The sequence below is a fragment of the Larimichthys crocea genome, chromosome XIV (assembly GCF_000972845.2).
Source record: "Larimichthys crocea isolate SSNF chromosome XIV, L_crocea_2.0, whole genome shotgun sequence".
Classification (NCBI taxonomy): Eukaryota; Metazoa; Chordata; class Actinopteri; family Sciaenidae; genus Larimichthys; species Larimichthys crocea.
In genome coordinates this window covers 6,671,565-6,691,775 of record NC_040024.1, presented here as the reverse complement: position 1 = coordinate 6,691,775, position 20,211 = coordinate 6,671,565, and the positions used below count along the sequence as shown (strand labels likewise).

The following is a 20,211-nucleotide window of genomic DNA, read 5'->3' as shown; positions in this document are numbered from 1 at the left end:
TGTTGATAAAAGTTCATGTGTTGGTCAAAGAACTTGTAGGTGTTCTTCACATTGGGGGGACCGATACACTACTACTGATGATGGTGATGAGGACTTCTGTTTTTTAAGGTGGAGGAAGTTATCTAACATCCAATGATAGCTGTTAGGCAGTCTTGCAGGGTAGAGATTTGACTGAGGTCATTTCATTTAAAGAAATATAGCAGGGTATCGTCTGCATAATAAGATAATTATTGAGCATGTACAGTGAAAAGAGAATAGGGCCCAGGATTGAACCCTGTGGAACACCACGTCTGTATTTCCCTATTGTTCCTGATTTCGAGAGGGTTTGTGGTTCCACCATATGGCACTACTGGGTCAGGACACTGATGTTGTTTCCCAGATGAAAATTCAACACTATTAATATAATAATTAGCAGGGTTTGACTACAGTTTAGTTTTTAATTTTATCACATTCATGCTTGCCTGCGTGTAGTTGACCGTGGAGGAGGTGATGACCACCACGGCGTACCTGGACCTCTTCCTGCGCTCCATCCCTGAGCCCACCCTCCTGCAGCCCTTCCTGTCCTTCATCCTGCTGCACACACATGACAACGTGCACATCCTGGACACACTGGTCAGCAGGGTCAACACACCTTTCCAGGTAACACACTGAACTACAATCCACTGTTTGATGATCTGTGAGTGAGCTTCACTTTGACCTTTAACCATCTCTGTCAGTTGGGGACGGTGTCTCTGGCTCTGTTCAGGACTCTGATTGGTCTCTTCTGTGAAGACGTCATGCTGCAGCTGGTGTTCAGGTCAGTCTGAACGTTTTGTCCGAACAGTAAGCGTTTTCTGGCATCAGATTCAGCCGTGATGTTTGCTGTGACTGACCAGGATCCGGCCTCGTGTCCTCAGGTATCTGATTCCTTGCAGCCACCTGACCAGGAAGCAGCGCTGCTCCTTAAAGCAGAGGGACTGCTACTCCTCCAGCGCTGCCTCATTCCTGCTCCTCATGCCCTCCTGGTGCCCTGAGAACCTGGACAACACAAATGTACACTCAGAGCACCACATCCACTGGCCCAAAGGAGCAGGTCAGTACGACCCACACACCTACAGTACAACCATCTAACATATCTTTATGCTAACTTCAATTCTGTCTCGTCAGATCTGTCAGTATCAGACAGTGTTGGTTACTGTCGCGGTTCAGACTTTTTGATGGATGTAAACTATCTCCACTACCTCTGGGACGCCCGTCAGGCCATCTCCACTTCCCACAGGTCAGTCTCAACTTCATGTCCTCCAATATAAACTCAGGGGATGGACTATGGACCAACCTGGTACCTTAGGTACTGCTGGTTATGGAAAATGGATTGACAGGTGGGCCATTTTATTATAGTTCTGCACATATTTCATTTTTACAGAGGAGCGCTGATTGCAGAGAATCATGAAATGGTTCATTGTTAAAACATTTTTAGGGACATCTTGTTTAAAAGTGTTTGGTACTGCATTTCAAGTACAGCTGAAGATAATGGGCATGATTTGCAGGAATGAAGATTTTAAACTCGATAAAGGTGTTAGAGGAAAAGTTAGGGAATCTCTGGAGCTTTCACAATTGTTGCACAGAACCATCTAGGGAGTCGTCATCGGAAACAGTTTGAAAAAGGGCAGGCACTAACAAGAAATACTTGGCTTGTGGTCGGATGAACCATCTATCACCGTGTCACATCAACCGATGAGATCAACGAACCATATAAGGCAGTCAAAGTCATCCGAAGAGCGAAAACAAACATATAAACATATAAACAAGGGTGATCCATACATCCTGTTTTTTTTGGAGAATAACCAATAAGATTTTACTTTATTTCAGTCCTGATGAGTTTTGTTTTCCTGCAGGGCATGTCAGTTCTGGTCAGCTCCGTATGACGGGATCAACCCTTCGCCTCAAGAATACCGATCTGACACAGCAGGGGATGACATAGAAGAAGAGGAGGAGGTCATAACGCGAGTCAAGAGTGACTCTATCTGCTCTGTGGCTGACACTCCTCCGCCTTTGGCCGTCTCTCCTACCCCATCCTCCTCAGACACCATCTCCACAGGCAACCAGGCAGGACGAGCCAGCTCTGCCCTGGAGCTGGAGTGGGACGACATTTTTGCAGAGGACGATCTCTCTTTATCAGGCATGCTAGCAAACGGCTGCCCTTCCACTGCCGCACTTCCTCCTCTACCTCCTCGACACATCCAGGAGATGCGACGCACCGCGACTAAGCTGGTGCACGGCTCGTATGTAGAGGAGTCCGAGTTTCAGGACGACGTTCTGGTCTACGATCTCGTCGCCCAGAAAGACACAAAGGCGGCCATTTTGGAGCGAATCATGGCTGCAAATCGGCGGGCGAGGGGAAGCATCTCGAACGGCCAACGAGTGTCGACAGCAGCGACGACAACGATGACAGCGATGTTGGCGACAACAGGGAGGACGGTAATAGAAACAGTTAACAGCATAATGTCGACGAGGAGGATGAGCGAGGATGGAGGGATGGAGGAAAGGAGATGGAGTGAGGATTATGGGAAGGAGGTGAGGAGGAGGAGTGAGGACTGTGGAAAGGAGATGTGGAGATGGAAGGAGGAAGATGAGATAAAGAGGATGGATGTACAAGGAGAGCCAAAGAGACGTCCGTTTTTCACCAATGGTTTCAATGCCAAGAATCACATCATCCACAAATGTGATGACCTTGATGAAGACAACACACTTACACAAAACTGCAAACTGAGTGACCTCACAACCACTATCACTAATCACATGCACACACGCCACAACGCACAGCATCCCACGCCATGTTTAGAGGCTTTACCCAACGGCTATTCAGAACCTGAGCCACACAACTCTTTGGCCAAGTCTCAGAGTCCACCAGGTGGCAAAGTCACCAACACTGACGACTTCCTGTCTCGATACCGCAAGCTCATGCTGTCTTTGGGCGTGGAGCCAGACTGTGACGACATCGCAGATGACATCAGCACATTCAGGAAGCGGGTCCAAGCGCTGAGGCAAACGCTGGAGGAAGAGGAGGAAGAACTTGGCGGAGAATTTGTCTTTAGCTCCTTGTGGGATGACAGCGAGGAGGAAGATGAAGAGGAAGGAGAGGAGATGATGAGCAGCTGTAAGGAAAGCAGCAGAGGGCACGGAGTTCCCTTTACAGGTCTGTGCTTTCAAGCACGAGTGAACTAGATGTTGAAGCTTTCTGGAGCAGAAAACATCCATTAGATAAATTGAAAGAGGCTTTATGGTTGAGTAACCATAAATGTTCTGACATTCTTTAACTTCATGCTGAATACCTTCTTGAAACAAACTGGTTTGTAGGATGTGTTGTGTTTACAGAGACACTAACCTGCAGTCTCCCATGATGCCCCAGGTCCATTCATCAGTGTCCTGTTGTCCCGGCTGGAGAACCTTCTGGAAAACTCCATCGCTGTGAACCTGCTGGTGACGGGCATCCTGGCACAGCTGGTGTCGTACCCGCAACCTCTGCTGAGATCCTTCCTGCTCAGCACGGACGACCACAACCAGCCCAACGTACGAACGCTATACCAGGTAACATCCACACACACACACACACACACACGATGTTTCTGATTTAATTCAATTGTCTGAGTCATGTAAATAATGATACTGTGTTGACTTCTAATGTAGGTGTTGGTGTCCGTGCGTGCTCAGATAGAGCGCTTCATGGCGGCCAGACCTGACTATTCTGCCCTCGTCACTCAGGCCTGGAGGTTCTTGTTAGTGAAGGACCAAGACAGCAAGTTCAGAGGTAAAGTAACACACATCAGCACATACAAACAGGATATGAAACCCCTCCCAGCTGGAGGTTTTAGTGCCTGAAGCTAGTCCAGCCCAGCTCGGCGTCTGTCTTTCAGCCTTTTATTTCACCAAGCTCTCACCAACCACTAAAAGTCAGTCCCACATTTACTCTTGTCCAGCAGCTTCAGATCTGTTGTTGGAGAGCTGTAGATGGATGGAGTATGAAGCATGTACACCTTCATGATCACAGTATAACATTTCCTCCATGTGTCTCAGAGTGCCTCCAGTCTCAGGACGGCGACCTCATCCTGGACCCATCTCTTCCGAATGGATCTGTGAAGAACGCCCTGGCTTTGCCTCCTCTTGGCGTCCTGCCGCCCTGCCCTCCCATTCCCCCGCAAGCCAAGAGCCGAGTGTTCGCCATCGTGCTGTATGCCGAGTTCCTGAAGGAGCTGGCCGCCATCGCCCAGGAGCACAGCATCGCACCGGACTGCCCTGACGAGGAGTAACCGGAGTAATGTGTTGGTGAAAACATGAACAAGGAGCTGCTTAGTGGCCACCAGCAGAAGACCGAAGGCTTCGAAAAGTACAAGCACAAAATATGCACACTGAGAGGTAATGCAACATATGAGTCATTAATGTGATAAAATATTGTTTTATACATAGATTTGTATGTACAATATGTTGATATTCCTGGCAGCACTTGAATATTTTGACCTTTTCCCATGTGAATGTGGATATTTACCATGTATGTAGATGGAAATGATTTGAAGATCACTCTGAAGGTAAATCCATGTTTGATATATTTGTGCAAATCGTTCTACATGATGTTTTCTGACATTTTTGCACAACTAATTAATGTGAAAAAAATTAAAACCAGACCATAGCTGTGTCTCAATTTGAATACTTTAGTTAATACACTTCTATGTAGAACTCTGTGTACACTTACTGTACTGTATTTCCTGCTATAGTGTGAATTTTTTAAGAATTTGAGTACCGGAAATGACAATCACGACATTTTACCGCTCTTCTTCTTGCCAAATAGCAACCTTGCAGAGCAAAAGCGACATCTGACTGCCAAAATATGAATCTAAAACACATGCACAACTTACATTTCTAGTTACCGCAACCAACTCCAGCTCCGGCAGCTTCCTCTGCCACAATGCCAGCGGTCCTTCATCTTCGGCTACGTAGCCAAAAAGTGAAAGAATTGAGACACAGCTTTATTGTTGGCAAACTTCCTGCTAAAGCCATTTTAAAAATCACATTCCTTCAAACTCAGGATGGAAAACTTGCATCATAAATAGAAATAAATAAAAACATTCATCAACACAAAAAAACACAACAACTGCAAGTTACCTGATCAATGTAATTCATTTTTTTGTTTTAACAAACCATTCTCTCCAGAAGTCTCTCCTGCTTTGTGTTATTTTGTAGAACTGATGGAGCCTGGTTCCACATGTCCAGTCACTTGTTTTAATCATCGTTGTTATTTAAATTTTAAAGATGAATCGAAAAGGTTTGGTGATCGGTGATCAGTCGTGTCTTCCTGTTTTTCCTGATGTGTCTTTATACGCGCAGAATAATGACGAAGCCTTATTAGAGATTTTAGTGCAAGAACCCGAGACGCAAAAATGAAACGAAGATGTATTTTTAATGTCTTATAAGATCAACTATCAGATCTGGATCTAATTTGCACTTCTCTCATTGTGTGTCATCGCTTTCAGTGTTCAGTGTTTGCTTTTCTTATAAATTAATTTAATTTTTGTCCTGTTGAAGTTTTTTTTGCCGTCATGCTTCAATTCAACAACACAAATACTGTTTTCAAGATCCGAACTCTAAAAGGCGTCTTCATCATTAAACTGTGTCACCATGGAGACGTTACAGGATGCTGGACACTGCCACCTGTTGGTGAACCACAGCTGGGACATGTTTCCCTTTTTTTTACTGTCTCTTGTCTCCTTTTGGAAATGATTTGCCAAAATGAACGTGAAAATGAATAAACTGGTTTTGACAATCTGATTTTCAGAAAGTCTGTCATGCAGATTTCATCATTTCTTTGCTTATTTATATAATGCAGTACAACCAAGGAAACATGTCAAGATAGATAGAACATGTCTTTTTTGAAGCATTAAGTTTATATTTTAGGAAATAAACACATTATTCTTACTTAAAATCAATTCCGCTCTTAGTTAATGATCTTTAATCAGCACAAAGACTGAAGACAGCTGACCTGCTCCTTGTAAAAGGTGGAAAAATCCTCCGATCAGCACCTCTAAAGTTCATTATTCATCATGTTCTGTTGTTTGTGGAGGCTGAAGCTGATTCAGGGTGGTTTTATTGGGGTTACGCAGGAAGAAACTGGTGTCACGACATGAAATAGTCCGACACACACACAAAATGGGGATTGATCTTTTTTAATTTAGGTTTACACATGGATTAAACTCTAATGTTGGGAAAACCTGCAACATAGCAATTAAAGGTCCGACGTGTCAGATTTACCGAAAACTATGTTTTCATCACCTGAAAATAAAGAGTGTTATGTTTGTTACCTCAATGTGAGATGTTTACATCCACACAGGCCATGTTCAACCACCCAGAACTGGCTCTAGATAGAGTTACTCTTACATGCTTGTAAGGAGATGGTGAGGTGAGGGGTATTCAGACCAGGTCAGGCAGGGTTGTGTGGCTGTGACTGTGCAGTATTCTAAATAAAATGTGTGTGTGTGTTCAAGTCACTCACCTTTTGTTTTCTCTCCAGGGTAGCCGAGCACTATTTAAATGTTCCGGGACGTACCATGAGCTGATCGGTGTAGGGGGGCAGTTCACGAGGAGTCGATGGTGTTCTTTTTGAAATGTTTGGCACAGTTGAAGCATGTAGACTAACTCATAGTGTAAATGTATTTTAGGGTGTTCGTGTGACGGTTTGTTGTGTTGGGTTGTAATGGAAGGACCACATTGCCCCAGACTGTGTCAGGGTCTAGGTTGGTATCAGCAGTAGGGTATTTAAGGCTTTCCACCACAAGCAGATGGTAGAAGGACCTCTTTCTTGGTAGTTTTAAGTCTGTATGTGAAATGGTTCAATGTTGGTGAAATAAAACACCTTGTTTGACCGTCGTAACAACCGGCCTTGGAATAAAATCCTCTTTGTCTGAGACAAGACCAAGTAAAAGTGCAGACGATTCAAAAAGTGGTCATGAGACATGACCGATCTTGTACACTTCCCCTGGGAGGAGCTGGAATGGGTTGCTTGGAAGAAGGACGCCTGGAACGCCGTGATAAACCCGCTGCCACCGTGACCCGACCCCAGAAAAGCTGATCTGTTGATCGATACCCAATCTGACACCATACAGGAGAGTGAGTGCAACCTGTGGGATAGAGCATTACTCAATGCGGTTGGTATGTTAAAGCAAAGTAGAGTCAAGTAAACCAATCAGGGTCCGTCTGTGGTTTGCTGGTTCCTGTTTTACTTCAGAGACAGAAGTGAGAGGCAACATTGTCTACTTTCGTGTTTTCACGTTTGACTGACTGGAATAAGAAGACAGGAGGTGTTGACGATGGCAGTGATGAAGATTTTCCTGATGATGTTGGCTGCTGGTAAGCGTGCGTTGCTTTAAAGTGTTGCCTCGATGACGTGATGAGATCAGTTTCAGTAGTCGTGTCGTACTGAACAGAAACCCAAAACAATCCATGTCAAGAAAGTCGAAGACTTTGCAGCATGAATTGCTCTGCACTGATGAACACATTAATGGAAACGGGTCATACTTTTACTTTTGTTACCTTAAGTGTGTTTTGATGCTAAAATATTTCTTTATATGTTTCCATGACAACCTGTCCTGACCTTGTATATTAACTTCTCTCTGTTTCTGTCTCAGTTCTGGCGATTTCTTCTCTCTCCAGTGGACTAACTACTGAAGACCCATTCGGGTATGATTATGGTATGTGGTAGGAAGATACAGTGACAACAGACTCGATTAACAAGTTTACTGTGATCACAGTGTGTTGTGTTTTCAAACCCGGGTAAATTAGCAATAGCACGCCGATTACAAGGTTTTCTGAGTTTCCTGATGGACAGTAGCTGTTGTTAGCTCAGTTTGTTAGCTGGGCTGAGTTTAGAGCACCGGGGGAGTTTTGGACCACTTGGAAGAAGAAAAAGAAGAAGAAGAGGTTCACAGGTCTGGGTAGTGGAGCCCGGTATGGTAAGAGGACGTTGATGGAGAAAGCTAAGAAGAGAAAATGAAAGAGTCTAGAGGCCGAGCTGGGCTGACTGCTGTTGGACTAGTCAGTGATATCAGCTGCTGCCGTGTCTGATGTAATGTTGCTTTAACTTCCAATAATAATTCACATATAGAAAACATCTTAAAAGAGATCTGATACTGTTAATAACAGGCTACAGAACAATGAGAACGCAACAAATGTCATGTCAACTTCCCTTTTCTCCGTCTTCTTCTGCTTACTGTCACTAACCTCACCCCAGTTTTGCACCTTCATGCTGTTTAAGTGAAGGCGTCACAGGTTCTCATTGTTCACACTTCCTCATGCTGTGGTCAGCTCCCTCTCTGAACCGTCCGACTGTGGTCGCCAAAACAGTTTTCAAGACGCGCGCCGACACTGTCGCCTTCTGTAGAGTCTGTCTGCATTATTTAAAGAGCGTCAGGAAAAGTCCTGTAGTGTCGGCCCTAACATGGGAACGTTTTTGTGATTTATCGCTCCCACTGTGGTAACTTTTATGCTTTTTCTGTCCTTGATTTTTCTGAAGATGATGAACTAGATTATGGAACTTTTCCAACACATCTAGTACACATACCTGAAGATGTGGGTGTTGAACGACCGTGGTCAGATGAAGAGAATCCCTCCTCAGGTAAACCCATGTTCACTCAGCTGTCTTCTTCATGTTAGTCACAGTGATTGTTTCTGTTTGGGCTTTGAAACTTTCTTTGAATGGTTCAAACTGGACTCATAACTAGTTCTGATTCATTCATTTCACTATTGATTTAATTTGTGCTGTTAAGCAATGCCAAGTTTTCTGATAAAATGTTGTATTTTAATGTCTTCTCTGTCGTCTCTCCTTCAGACGTTTCACTGATGGACGCTCATGAAAGCTCCACTCCACAATCGTCCTCCACAGCAAATCTCAGCCCGCTCCGCTTGGTCTACGCTCTCGTAGCTTTGTTCATGTTAGCATATTAAATGAAGCACGTTTTATTCCATGATGTGATTTTGGCTTCAGACAGGTGTGACGTTTTACGGTAAATACACTGTAAAAAAAAAAGACTTGTTTTATATATTATTGTTAGCTGGAATCACTGCGGTGTGTCTGTTTGCAGATGACGCCATCACTTATCTCTGCTTAGACTCTCATTACAAAGACCTCACTTTTTTTGATTTATGAGCAATGATTGATCAATAAAATTCAGATTTATGCATGTAAAGATGTCAGGTGGTATTTTTATTTGTTTACTTTTTGTTTTTGTTGTTTTTATGTGATATGAAATCTTAAATCTTTCCTTCTGTAAAGTAAAAATCTTGTTTCAGTGTCGACCTTTCACAAACTTGGCTACACCTGCAACCTGATATATATATAATCAGCCAATCACATGGCAGCAACACAGTGCATTTAGACACATTATGTGCTTGCACATTAAAGGGTTTTACTTCTAGTACTTACATATAGTACACATGTATATGTTATGTAGTACTGCTGCTTTAAGTGGAGGATGCGAGCACTTTTTCCACCACAGACACCGACAAACTCATTTTTTTTAACGTGTAGCAAAGCATGAGCTGGAAACTCGTGCAGAGTCACATCACAAAAGCTGTTTTTAAATAACTTTTGTTTGGAGTTTTAGCACAAAGTCGCGGCGGCTTCATGTTGTTGAGAATTAGTGCTAAGCAGGTTGCATGTGTTAAAGACAGAGCGAGCATCCTGTGTCGATGTAGCGTTGTGGTCGATGACTCAGTTCCTGAATACTGAGCGACAGATAGAGAGACACAGGGAGTGCATTGCACAGAGAGAGAGAGAGAGGGTTGACATGTTGAGAAATAGAGGAGTGTGGGGAGGAAAAGGTTAATGCAGACAACAATAAGACAAAGAGAAGGATGTAGGCGGAAAGAAAAAGTACCAGAGACAAAAAGGCACGAGGAGAGGTGATGAAGAAGGATAAAGGGAACTAGATGCACGCTACACAAAAATTACTACCAGAAGTTTGTATGAATAAACATCACAGCCATGTGATTTCAAAATCACGTTCATTAATCTGATATAACAGCCTCCACTCCACTGCCAGACCTGTATTTATACAGGATAAAGTCGTATTTTAAATGAACGTTAATTGTACAGTGAAACGCCTCGATTTTTATGCAGCATTCATACCATATGATGATGGTAAAAACCCGTATATGTAAATATGGAATAAAACACCAACCTTAAACATGAAATCAACAGGGCTGATGTGCTTTTACCGTAATATTAAAACAAAGTTTTACTTTTTATTTTATATATTACGTAAAAATTCTGGCAAGAGTTCCAACAAGCGGTCCAGTTCATCCCAAAAGGTCCAAACTGAACTTGAGAAAACTGTTTCTTCTTGGACCTTGATGGACTTTGACTTTCCATCGTGTGAAACAGGAAAGAAGTGCAACAATTTAAAGATGGATGTTTGAAAGTTTGAAAGAATCTGTGGATTACATCGTCCACAGTTCATGATATTTAAAGGTTCAAAGAATCAGAAGAAATCTCTGCAGCAGTTCAACATCTGCACTGAAAAAAAACAACAGAATTTTACCGTAATGCATAAAAACAAGCTGCAACTTTTTCTAATATTATTACAACACTGTAGATTCCATGTTTAAGGTTTGTGTTTTATACTATAATTCAAGTTCTCACCATCAAAAGGAACTGAAAGCTTTGCCATAAAAAAATAACATGACAATAGCCGTCTAAAATGTAAAATCAGGTGTTACATACAGAGAAAAGCAGAGGAAGCAGCAGATAAAGTGAGAGAGCTGCAGAGATAGGAAGAGAGAGAGAGAGAGGAAGAGAGAGCACAAGGCGGAAAGCTCGCGGAGAAGAAGTGAGAGTCGAGTTTGAGGACGACGGTCGTGGAAAAAGGAACAAATTAAAGAAACTACAAAGGAAACAAAGCTGCCTCGCCGATGACCATCCACCATCTGTCAGAAGATATTTTTAGACAGAAATAAAGTGGTCATCACGATGAAGCTGCTGAGTCGCCTCTGCTTCCTCGGTGAGTTCAACTCAAACATCAACCTGCTTCCAAACTTTTGTTGACGTGTTACTGAACGCTCATGAAAATCAGAAAACTTTGTTTAAAGTAAGAGAGAGAAGAAAAAAAAACAGAAGAGAAAATCCACGTTTGTTCGCTTTGCATGTCAAATTCAAGTTCAGCTTGTTTTGACGCCCGTCGACTCAACCTCGTGGTTTCGCTCTCTCACTGAGTCAAAACTTTCAAGGCCTTGATTTTAATGTTAAATCTACACTTGAATGTCCTTGAATGACTTTAAAAATAAAAAGGGTTCATTCAAGGACTCAAGGAACTCCTGGTGCATGCAGGAAGCATCACGGAGCAAACTTGATTCATCAGGATTCGAATTAGAAAAACAAAAAGTTTTTACTGTCACTTCAAGGAGCTTTCTCAAAATAACTTTTAGGGACATCAAGCCTCATTCGTTCTGTTCATTTCTACCTGATTTGTTAAAGAACGTTTAAACATGAAGTGTTGAGCTTGTTCGTGTTCGCGTTTTCCAAATATCAGACGTGGAACGTTAGTTTAAAAAGATCCGATAACGTTAAGAGACGATCAACAAGTGAGCGGCAGTGCAGAGGTCAAAGGTCAGACGCCACAGGAGCTCAGAAGAAGAATAAAAATGTAAATATGTCACGACTCCGGCGTGAGCTTCCGTCCTACTTTTCTTTCTTCTACGGGTCGGCTCGTGTTTTCACATCAGAGTTTCACACGTTTGAAAACTTGTTGCAGCAGCGCTCTGTCATCACGAAACTACATCACAGCAGAGTTAACGAAGGTAACTTCATACATTTACTCAAGCTAAAGCTTTAGGTAACTGTACTCGAGTATTTCAGTTCCACTGCTGTGTCATTGAAGCGATGAAGGTCTTCAAGATCAGTCACATTCAAAGACACTGAATGACTGACAGTCTAAAGTCTGATACTACTGTTACTGTCTGGTCTTGGTCTGGACCCCTCAAAGACTGGTTCCAGTCTTGATACACTCCAGTCTTGGTCTTGGTTTAGGTGGTCTTGACCACAACACTGATGAACACTTTAATGGAAATGGGTGATACTTTTACTCGTGGTACTTTAAGTATGTTTTAATATATTTCTACATGTTTCATTTACATCTGGACAATAGGTTTGAATTGTAATTGATTACACCTGTTTCCATGACAACCTGTCACTCTTATTAGGAGGTTGGTGACCTTGCATAGTAACTTCTCTCTGTTTGTCTCAGTTCTAGTGATTTCTTCTGTCTCCAGAGGACAAAATGACCCTACTGATGCACCAGAGCGTACTAATGAAGGTACAGTGACAACAGACTTGATTAACCAGTTTATTGTGTTCTTCCATGTACTAAACTAAAGTGGTTCCCAAACCCGGCTAAAATAGCAATAGCACGCTGATTTCAAAGTTTTCTGGTTTTCCCTCTGACGTCCTCCGGCTGCTCCACCTGTTTCCTGATGGTTTGTTAGCCCGTGACAGGTGGACCACCAGGAAGAGGTGGTTTTTCAGAGCTGGTGTCGTGCCAGAACAGGAGCTGGTCAGTGTAACCGGACCTCAGCAGCTTCTATGGACATAATGGCAGAGGAGAAGAGAGTGAAGAGGACGCTGACGGAGGAAGCTAAGAAGAGAAAAGGAGAGAGTGAGCGAGCAAGAAGCCGCCGGACAAGAGTAAATGTGGGACTGACTTTTAGTGGCTGACAGGGAGCAGAGCTGGTGTCGTGCCAGAACAGGAGCTGGGTGTAACCAGGCTCGGCAGCCTCTATGGACATGATGACAAACAGATGACAGTGGTACTAAAATAAAACTTCTTTGGGAACCACTGCTGTACTTTACTGTCCTAAACTGTCTTTTAACTTTACTGAACTTTACTTACCTGTAGTGCAGGGATCTTCTTCTGCATATGACAGACATACACTATGATATTCTGAGCTGTACTGTGCTTAATGTATTGTTGTTTCTTGCCCTTTCTCTGCATAATGTCATGTCAGCTCCGATAATGTGTCCACCCTGAATCTATTTGGTGTTATTACCAGTGACAGTGCCCACGTCCTGCATTTGTCTTGTGGTAGATGGCCTGCGGTGTCAAAGTGTTTGGACGGCACGGCTAATTCATGTTTGTTTCCTCCATGTCTGACATAGGCTCAACCCCAGCCCCCCCATTGGCAGACAATACACCTAAAGGTGACGATATTAACTCCACGGCGACCCCCTCGTCTCCTCAGAGTCATACAACAGTGAATGCAACGGATTCATCTCTGCAAGGCTCACAGGTAACAGCTGCCGTCCATTACCTTGTGCCTACGTACAAGAGTTTTGTAGGGAACCGAAGTATTTCTAATGCAGTCAAGTACTGTTTCAAACATGAAGATTAACTGAGACAGAGCAGATTAATGTTGGGCTCAGACTGTGATCTCCCTCTGACGTCTTTCACAGCCTCAAACGTTCACACCCAGAGCTGACCAGAAAGACAGCGTTACCGTTAACCCAACAACAAAGGAAGTCGAAGCCAACACAACAGCAAAGACGATAGCCCCGACTAGTGTGCCAAAGAGCGGGAAAGGTGGTGAAAGCGTTGCCGTGACGACTACGGTTTCTACAGCAACGGACAGTAGCTCATCAAAGCCAGGTAGCTCACCAGTGCAAATGCAAGAGTCTGCGAGCCGCGTGCTTCGAGTTCGTCTTCCTGTGTGGCAAACCACAACCATCACATGTCGTGTTCTCTGTAACTGCCTGCCACGCTAACACACACACACACACACACACACACACAATGTATGTCACCTTGAGCTAAACATTCAAAAATAAACATTAGCACTTTAAAGAATTTAGAATTAGAGCAGTTCATTACGTGTCCGTAAAAACCCGACAAACGACGTCATGTCTACAGTCTGAGCTGCCACAGACCGAGTTCATACAAAGTGCTGCAGGCTCATATATACAGGTTATATTCATTATATTTTCTGGTTGCAGCAGTGAGTATTTGCTGCTTGTTTGGACTGTTAATCAGATAAATCAAGTCATCTTAAGATCACCTTTGAGCCTCTGGGAGATTAAAACATTTTATAGTCAAAATGATTTAGTCTTAGATATCTCTGTGAATTCAAGTATATAGTTTAGCCTGCGTAACATTGTTTGAGGAGTTCAGTGGGTTCAGTTTTGTATGAAAATATTTCCATCGCTGCTTTTTAATGATGATTGATTGATTGATAGGATGAGGCCTATCAAAGAGTTAAAATGTATTAATTAAACACGCTTTAGGGTGTGCTGCTCGTCAAAGTGAATTTGTGGTAGAGGTGATGGCAAACAAGAGAAATATAATGAGCATAAAAACAGACACTGCAACGGTCAATTTGAAAAATAAATATAGAGAGTAAAACTCTCTATCTAACCACTAGGCCATCAATTAACAATGTCCAGTTCGTCTATGATATCAGCTCTGTTTAAACTGAACTGACGAGGTCTTGAAATGTGTTTTTGCTTCTGTTCTCCAACAGGTGGTGGAATAGTACCATCATGAACTGACATGTTTATGTTTGAATTAAACGTTAACTCTCTCTCTGTCTGTTGTAGCAATCATTGAAAAGGATCATTCGTCCTGGGGTGAGAATGTTTTGTTATTATTTGTTGTATTATTCATGAGACCGGGTCAGTATGTTCCGTTCTACTTTATACAGACTGAGTAATCTGACTGGACCAGATTTGTTCCATGAGTGCTGATATAGAGAATAACAGCACAGAGACTTTTGACTGCATGTATCATCAAAGTTGAACATTTATCTTTAAAATAACTGTTGAACTGTTGTATAAAAGAAATATGACACTCAAGGTCATGCTGTTATTCTGAATATCAGCATGGCAGATATCCACTATAACAGCATGACCTCCATGAGATTGACTTATTATAATTTTACATGTTTCTTAAGGTGTAAAACACACTTAAGTGCCCAGTTTCGTTAGATAATTTCAATAGAAATATATAGAATTTAAAAAAAACAAAGACGTTAGATTGTACATATGACTGATATATGTGAAATATGTGATACAGGTGTTTCAATATTAATTCACTAATTCAAAATAAGATATGAATAATCACAAAAAACATCCAGTACGTTCAGCTTTAAATAAATAGATGAACATATACATAATTATCAAATAAGTAAATGGTGTAAAATCTTTAAATCAACCAATAGGTTGTGAAATATTATGATTTTTATTTATTTATTTTTACTTGATTTAAAAATATTGATTTAAAAAGTCAAAAAAAAACATTTCATTAAAGCATTTTCCCCAATGACAGTTGTGTTTAACCTCCCTTTTTATTTCATAATGTCACTTTTTAATGAAGGTCATTTTGGGGCTTGTAATGAAATCTACTGAGACATTGTTTCATTAACTCTTTATACTTTCTTGATAACTCATTCATTAATTCCACAAGTTGCATAAATGGCCTCCAAATGCTGCTATAACTGACTTGGCTCTCTGTTTCCAGGTTATGTGATCCTGGTACTGATCATCCTGGTGATCATCGCTCTGTGCGTCATCCTCTACATACTCCGGAGAGTCTCGAGGGTATTTACTTTATAATACATATTTTACACCCTCTCACTGTAGTCAGCAGTTATTTGATGCTCTGATGCATTTTTTAAAATATTTCTGACTTTTGTTTTTCCAGACGTACTCATTTGACCTTCAGCGTCCGGTTCATGTCAACCATCTCGACGAACCCATCGGCACCTTTGAACCGGTGTACCTGGACGACCTTGGTGTGTGTTTGTGTGTGAATGATTGAATTTAAAACACTGTAACATGACAGTATGTGCAAATCCTGACGCGTACCTTGGTTTGTGTTGTATCTCAGATCAACCGGCCCCTAAAGACGAAGTGTCCACCGAAGAAATTCCACCTGCTCCAGCAGCCAATGGCACGACAGTACAGTCCGAGGAAAGCGGCTCCACCGGAGAGAACGGTACAACTTCAAATCAAAGTAAGAAACTGTAACGATCAAACACAGCACAGCACAGCTGTGATTAACTATAACCAAACCACAGCTGTGCTGATATTCAGTATAACAGCACAACTTTGACCGTGATATGGATTTATCAACAATATTTGATACACTTTACGATTCACTTTGTCTTTCCTTCAGTCGCTCCAGCTTCAGAGGACCAGCCAGATCACAAACGGGACAGTCTTCTCCAAAAGTTCGCTTATCTATACGAAGACGAGCAGCAGAATGAAAACAACAACAACCCGTGTAAGATATTTCATTCATGCAAAACACAAACTAACAAAACATCACTAAAGCAACATTGTTGTGATTTGTTGCCTCCAGTTTCAGAGTGTAATCCCACTGTTTGTTCAGCTGTACTCGAGTATTTGTTCTGATTACTTCTGATCAAAAACTAGCGAGTCGACAACTTTCCTGACAGCCAATCATCATCCAGGTCCCCAGCAGCCAATCATCATCCAGGTCCCCAGCAGCAGCTGATCTCACTGCCTAGTCCAGCAGCAGTCAGCCCAGCTCGGCGTCTGTCTTTCAGCCTTTTATTTCACCAAGCTCTCACCAACCACTAAAAGTCAGTCCCACTTGCCCAGCTCCGAGTTAACAGACGTTAGGTTATCAGAGGAAAGTTACATCATGTTGAGAAACTGTAGCTCAATCTGAACTTTTATAAATTCTCATGTCCTCGTGTCTCTTTTCTTCAGCCGTCTGCTCCAGCGACCCTTTTGTTGAAATAAACCTGGATGACCCGGTGCGGTGCGATCAGCTCCTCACCTCTCCTGAAGCTCCTTCCTCTGTCCTCCCGTTCTCTCCTTTCTCCTTCTCCACCTCCTCCTCCACTTCATCTTAGCATCATTCATCGATGACCCACAACACAACATGGAGGCAGCGACTGTTGCTCTTTAATTTCCAGTGTACGGTGTATGTTCCTAGCAAGCTTTTCAAATTCCTGTGGACAACATGTTCAGAATGAAACTAGAAGGCACGATTACTGTAAATATGTTTTCTATGATAACTTTCTGAAATGCTGTGAAACACATTCATGTTAAATCTGAATGAACTGAAATGCAGTAGAGCTGTTGTTGTTTGCAGTATTTGTTTCGACTGACACATTTAATGGGTCGATTGTAGAAAATAGTTCAATGAATACATTTCACTGCTGTCTGAAATAAAAATACTGTTTTACAATTGGATTTTTTTATTTAGTAACTGCATGAAATAACTTCAGGTACATCTTTACTTGGTGTACTTGGTTACTGTATGAGGTAACTTAACAGGAAAGGCCTAAATGGAGGAGGCAAAGGTTTGTACAGTCCAAAACTCACAGGGTACCCAGTAAGGGCGAGGGTCAAATAAAAAGGCCCAAGATCAGAAAAACAAAAATCCAAAAAACAAAGAGTGAACAGACAATAAAACAAAGCAGCAGCAGGAAGTTACAGACACAAGGAGAGGTGAGAATTACAAAATAAAACAAGAAACACAAAATCCTGACAGCACCCTTCAAATGACCGCTTCCCTATTGGCTGCCTCCGTGCAGTGTATTTAGAACTCATTGAATCGATGGTCTGCACTGCAGCGCCACCTATTGTTTGGTGTTGTAAATGACCACAGCAGTGGCAGAGCAGCACCTGAGCACAGTACGCTTTTAAAAAATGACTTTTGTGACCCATTTCTCTACTTATGTGGTGCAGAAAAAGTTATTTAAATTAAAATAATGTTTGTTTACTACTTAGTGAAGCTCAAAAGACATCTGTGATTTGATTTCTTTATTTGAGCAGAACAGAAAACAACTTATTTTATATTATCAGGTTACATGAAAACACTGAGAGACAATCAGAAGCTTCTATTTGCAAAAACTGAAACTTTGAAATGTCGACTTCTACCAATTAAACCGTTTAGGATTCTTTTGATGAAGAATCTCTGTTAGAAAAATCTTTACAGTCTTTTCAGTAAGTTTTATTTGCAGCAAGGAATCAACACACACACAGCAATGGTACAGGACTGACTGCTTTGGTTACACAATATTTGGGTGGCATGACCTCAGTTGGCACTGTGATGTAAGGTTTGATGAGAGAACAGCATGTTCTGTCAAAACAATGCTAAGCTTCATGACAACAGTTTAACATATTACATGAATACTTTTTTCTAACAACCTTGTTTATCTGTAAATGAACATGATGAAATATCAAATATATAAAAAATATATATGAATACATGACATGAATCATTTGAAACATTTGAAACGTGAGTAACTGAAAAGGTGTAACGGTGCATTTGGTCGTCATAGTGAAGACCCTGCAGCGCATAGTGAGAGCAGCTGAGAGGATCATCGGTGCCCCCCTCCCCTCCCTCCAGGACATTTACATCACACGCCTGGCCCGCAAAGCAATCAGCACAAACTCTGGACACTGCAGTGCTTTGAGCTAAACGCTAACATGATGCTGATGTTTATCAGGGAACATGTTCGCCATGTTTGCAATCCTGACTTAGCACGCTGACAGTTACTTTAAATTTCTACAATTACGTGTTGAGATATTTCACTTTGGTTCCAAATGGTGGACCAACACAAGTCCAAGACTCTGACATAGATTGCTTTTATTGCTCAAGTCGGGTGGTCGTTCCCTGGATCTATCCCTCTTCACAGGGACACGGCTGGGATTCAGAGACTCATCTTCACTCCTCTGTGAACTATTAAGAGAAAAGATGGATCAACTCAGAAAGGTCTAGAAACGACTAAACATCACTAAGTCTGCAGCCATGCTAGCAGCTCTGTGGGGGTGTATGTAGCCACAGTGAACGCTAACATGTTCACAATGATAATACTTATATATATACATAGATGCCTCACTGGCGAGGAAGAAACCAAAGCTATGCGTTGTTATTGGACTTCTGTGCAAGCCATAGTTAAGCTGTAACAAACATGTAACATCATGTTCGAGCCTTCTTATGGAAGTTTATTCTGGAGTGCTGACTGATTGTTGAACCTCAGATCAATACGTGGAAAAGGATTATGATCGTGTCCCACTGGAAGTTCGTGAGATACCAAGAGGAACAATATGTCTGATTCTCCTCACAAAGTCAAACCTTTTACTTTTAACATGTATGATTACTCATCACATTACCTGACTGACAGCTCAGAGGGGCTGGATTGATCCATCATCTTCCTCTTCGTCTCCTTCTTCATCTTCTTCCTCTTCTTCTTCTTGTTCGTCTTCTCTTCCATGTTTATTGCTGCAGCTGAAACAACTGTCAGAAAATGAAGAAAAAAATCAGCATTTTATCAGTTTGTTGCTTTTGTTCAAAAATCTTCCACCTATTAGTCATATGTCACGTCACTTCTCATTCATACCTGTATGAAACTCACCAAGAATAGTTATTTTTTGGCACTGTGTTTATTTTGGTTTGATATTTTGCCCTTTTCCAACTCTGTACTGCAACTGCTGCACAACAAGTGTGTCATAGGTGACTCATATTAAAATCATTCAAAGAGTTTCCTTTGTTTCTTTGTCTCTCTGCCCATGTGCTTGTAGTACCTGTGAGTATCTGCCCGTTTCTGTTTCTCATGCTTCTGGATTATCTGCCTGTTTCTTTGAGTCTTTTGTTTGCCTGTTTTTCCCAGCTGCTTTTTAATTATTAAAATTAGTTTTTGTTGACCTGCACCTTGCCTGCATTTTCAGTGCATTGTAACAGAGTATTTTACAGTGTAGTTTTAGTGCTTTAGTATCTGAGGATGTGAGAACATCCTCCCCCACTGACTGTGGTGTTTATAACATACAAATAGACATTACTATAGTTAGCTGCTGAACATTTTTCTCAAGATAAATATAGTTCCATCTTACCTTCATCAACGACGGACAAAACGGAACAAAACTGGAAATGTATTTTCTTAGACGTGTTGACATTACTTTGGGCTAAATTGAGATTTTAAAGGGAACGTCTATCACGGCTCAGAAACACTAAAAAACCCTGATGTATCCCTTTAACAATCTAAGTTTAACGTGGTGTCCCCACAGGCTGACACATGTATATATGTACCACTGAAATCATGTGACGAGTCATCAGTCATCAGTAAGGTATCGAATCATGAATGAATGAATTATTTTTTTTGTTGCATTGCATAGTTGCTGTGGTACTTTCTGTCCAGTTGATCACTTCCTTACATCATCATCAGTACAGT

General features: G+C 41.8%; 4 protein-coding genes across 6 annotated transcripts in view; 3 read left to right on the top strand and 1 right to left on the bottom strand.

The window, feature by feature from the left end:
- Window positions 1-5,844, top strand: part of LOC104937300 (protein FAM160A1) — a 36,507-nt gene extending 30,663 nt beyond the window's left edge. For all 3 annotated transcript variants that reach the window (XM_027287547.1, XM_027287549.1, XM_027287548.1), the window contains 8 exons: window positions 472-639; window positions 717-796; window positions 897-1,072; window positions 1,147-1,258; window positions 1,875-3,175; window positions 3,389-3,567; window positions 3,667-3,787; window positions 4,054-5,844. In XM_027287547.1, coding sequence (XP_027143348.1) covers window positions 472-639; window positions 717-796; window positions 897-1,072; window positions 1,147-1,258; window positions 1,875-3,175; window positions 3,389-3,567; window positions 3,667-3,787; window positions 4,054-4,286 — 2,370 coding nt within the window. In that variant the 3' untranslated portion in view covers window positions 4,287-5,844. The remainder of the gene's footprint in view (window positions 1-471; window positions 640-716; window positions 797-896; window positions 1,073-1,146; window positions 1,259-1,874; window positions 3,176-3,388; window positions 3,568-3,666; window positions 3,788-4,053) is intronic.
- The window catches only part of LOC104935020 (butyrophilin-like protein 2), a gene marked incomplete at its 3' end in the record, with an annotated part of 550,859 nt that overhangs the window by 85,045 nt on the left and 445,603 nt on the right, over window positions 1-20,211 (top strand). The gene's annotated exons all lie outside the window — the stretch shown is intronic.
- Window positions 1-20,211, bottom strand: part of LOC104935135 (V-set domain-containing T-cell activation inhibitor 1) — a 592,626-nt gene that overhangs the window by 441,013 nt on the left and 131,402 nt on the right. The window lies entirely within an intron of this gene.
- On the top strand, window positions 10,792-17,560 carry LOC104937293 (uncharacterized). Its single transcript, XM_027287614.1, has 10 exons — window positions 10,792-11,021; window positions 12,264-12,332; window positions 13,172-13,302; window positions 13,466-13,658; window positions 14,603-14,632; window positions 15,522-15,601; window positions 15,705-15,795; window positions 15,891-16,016; window positions 16,179-16,286; window positions 16,739-17,560. The coding sequence occupies exons 1-10, from the start codon at window positions 10,991-10,993 to the stop codon at window positions 16,882-16,884; spliced, it is 1,005 nt and encodes a 334-aa protein (XP_027143415.1). The 5' UTR covers window positions 10,792-10,990; the 3' UTR covers window positions 16,885-17,560.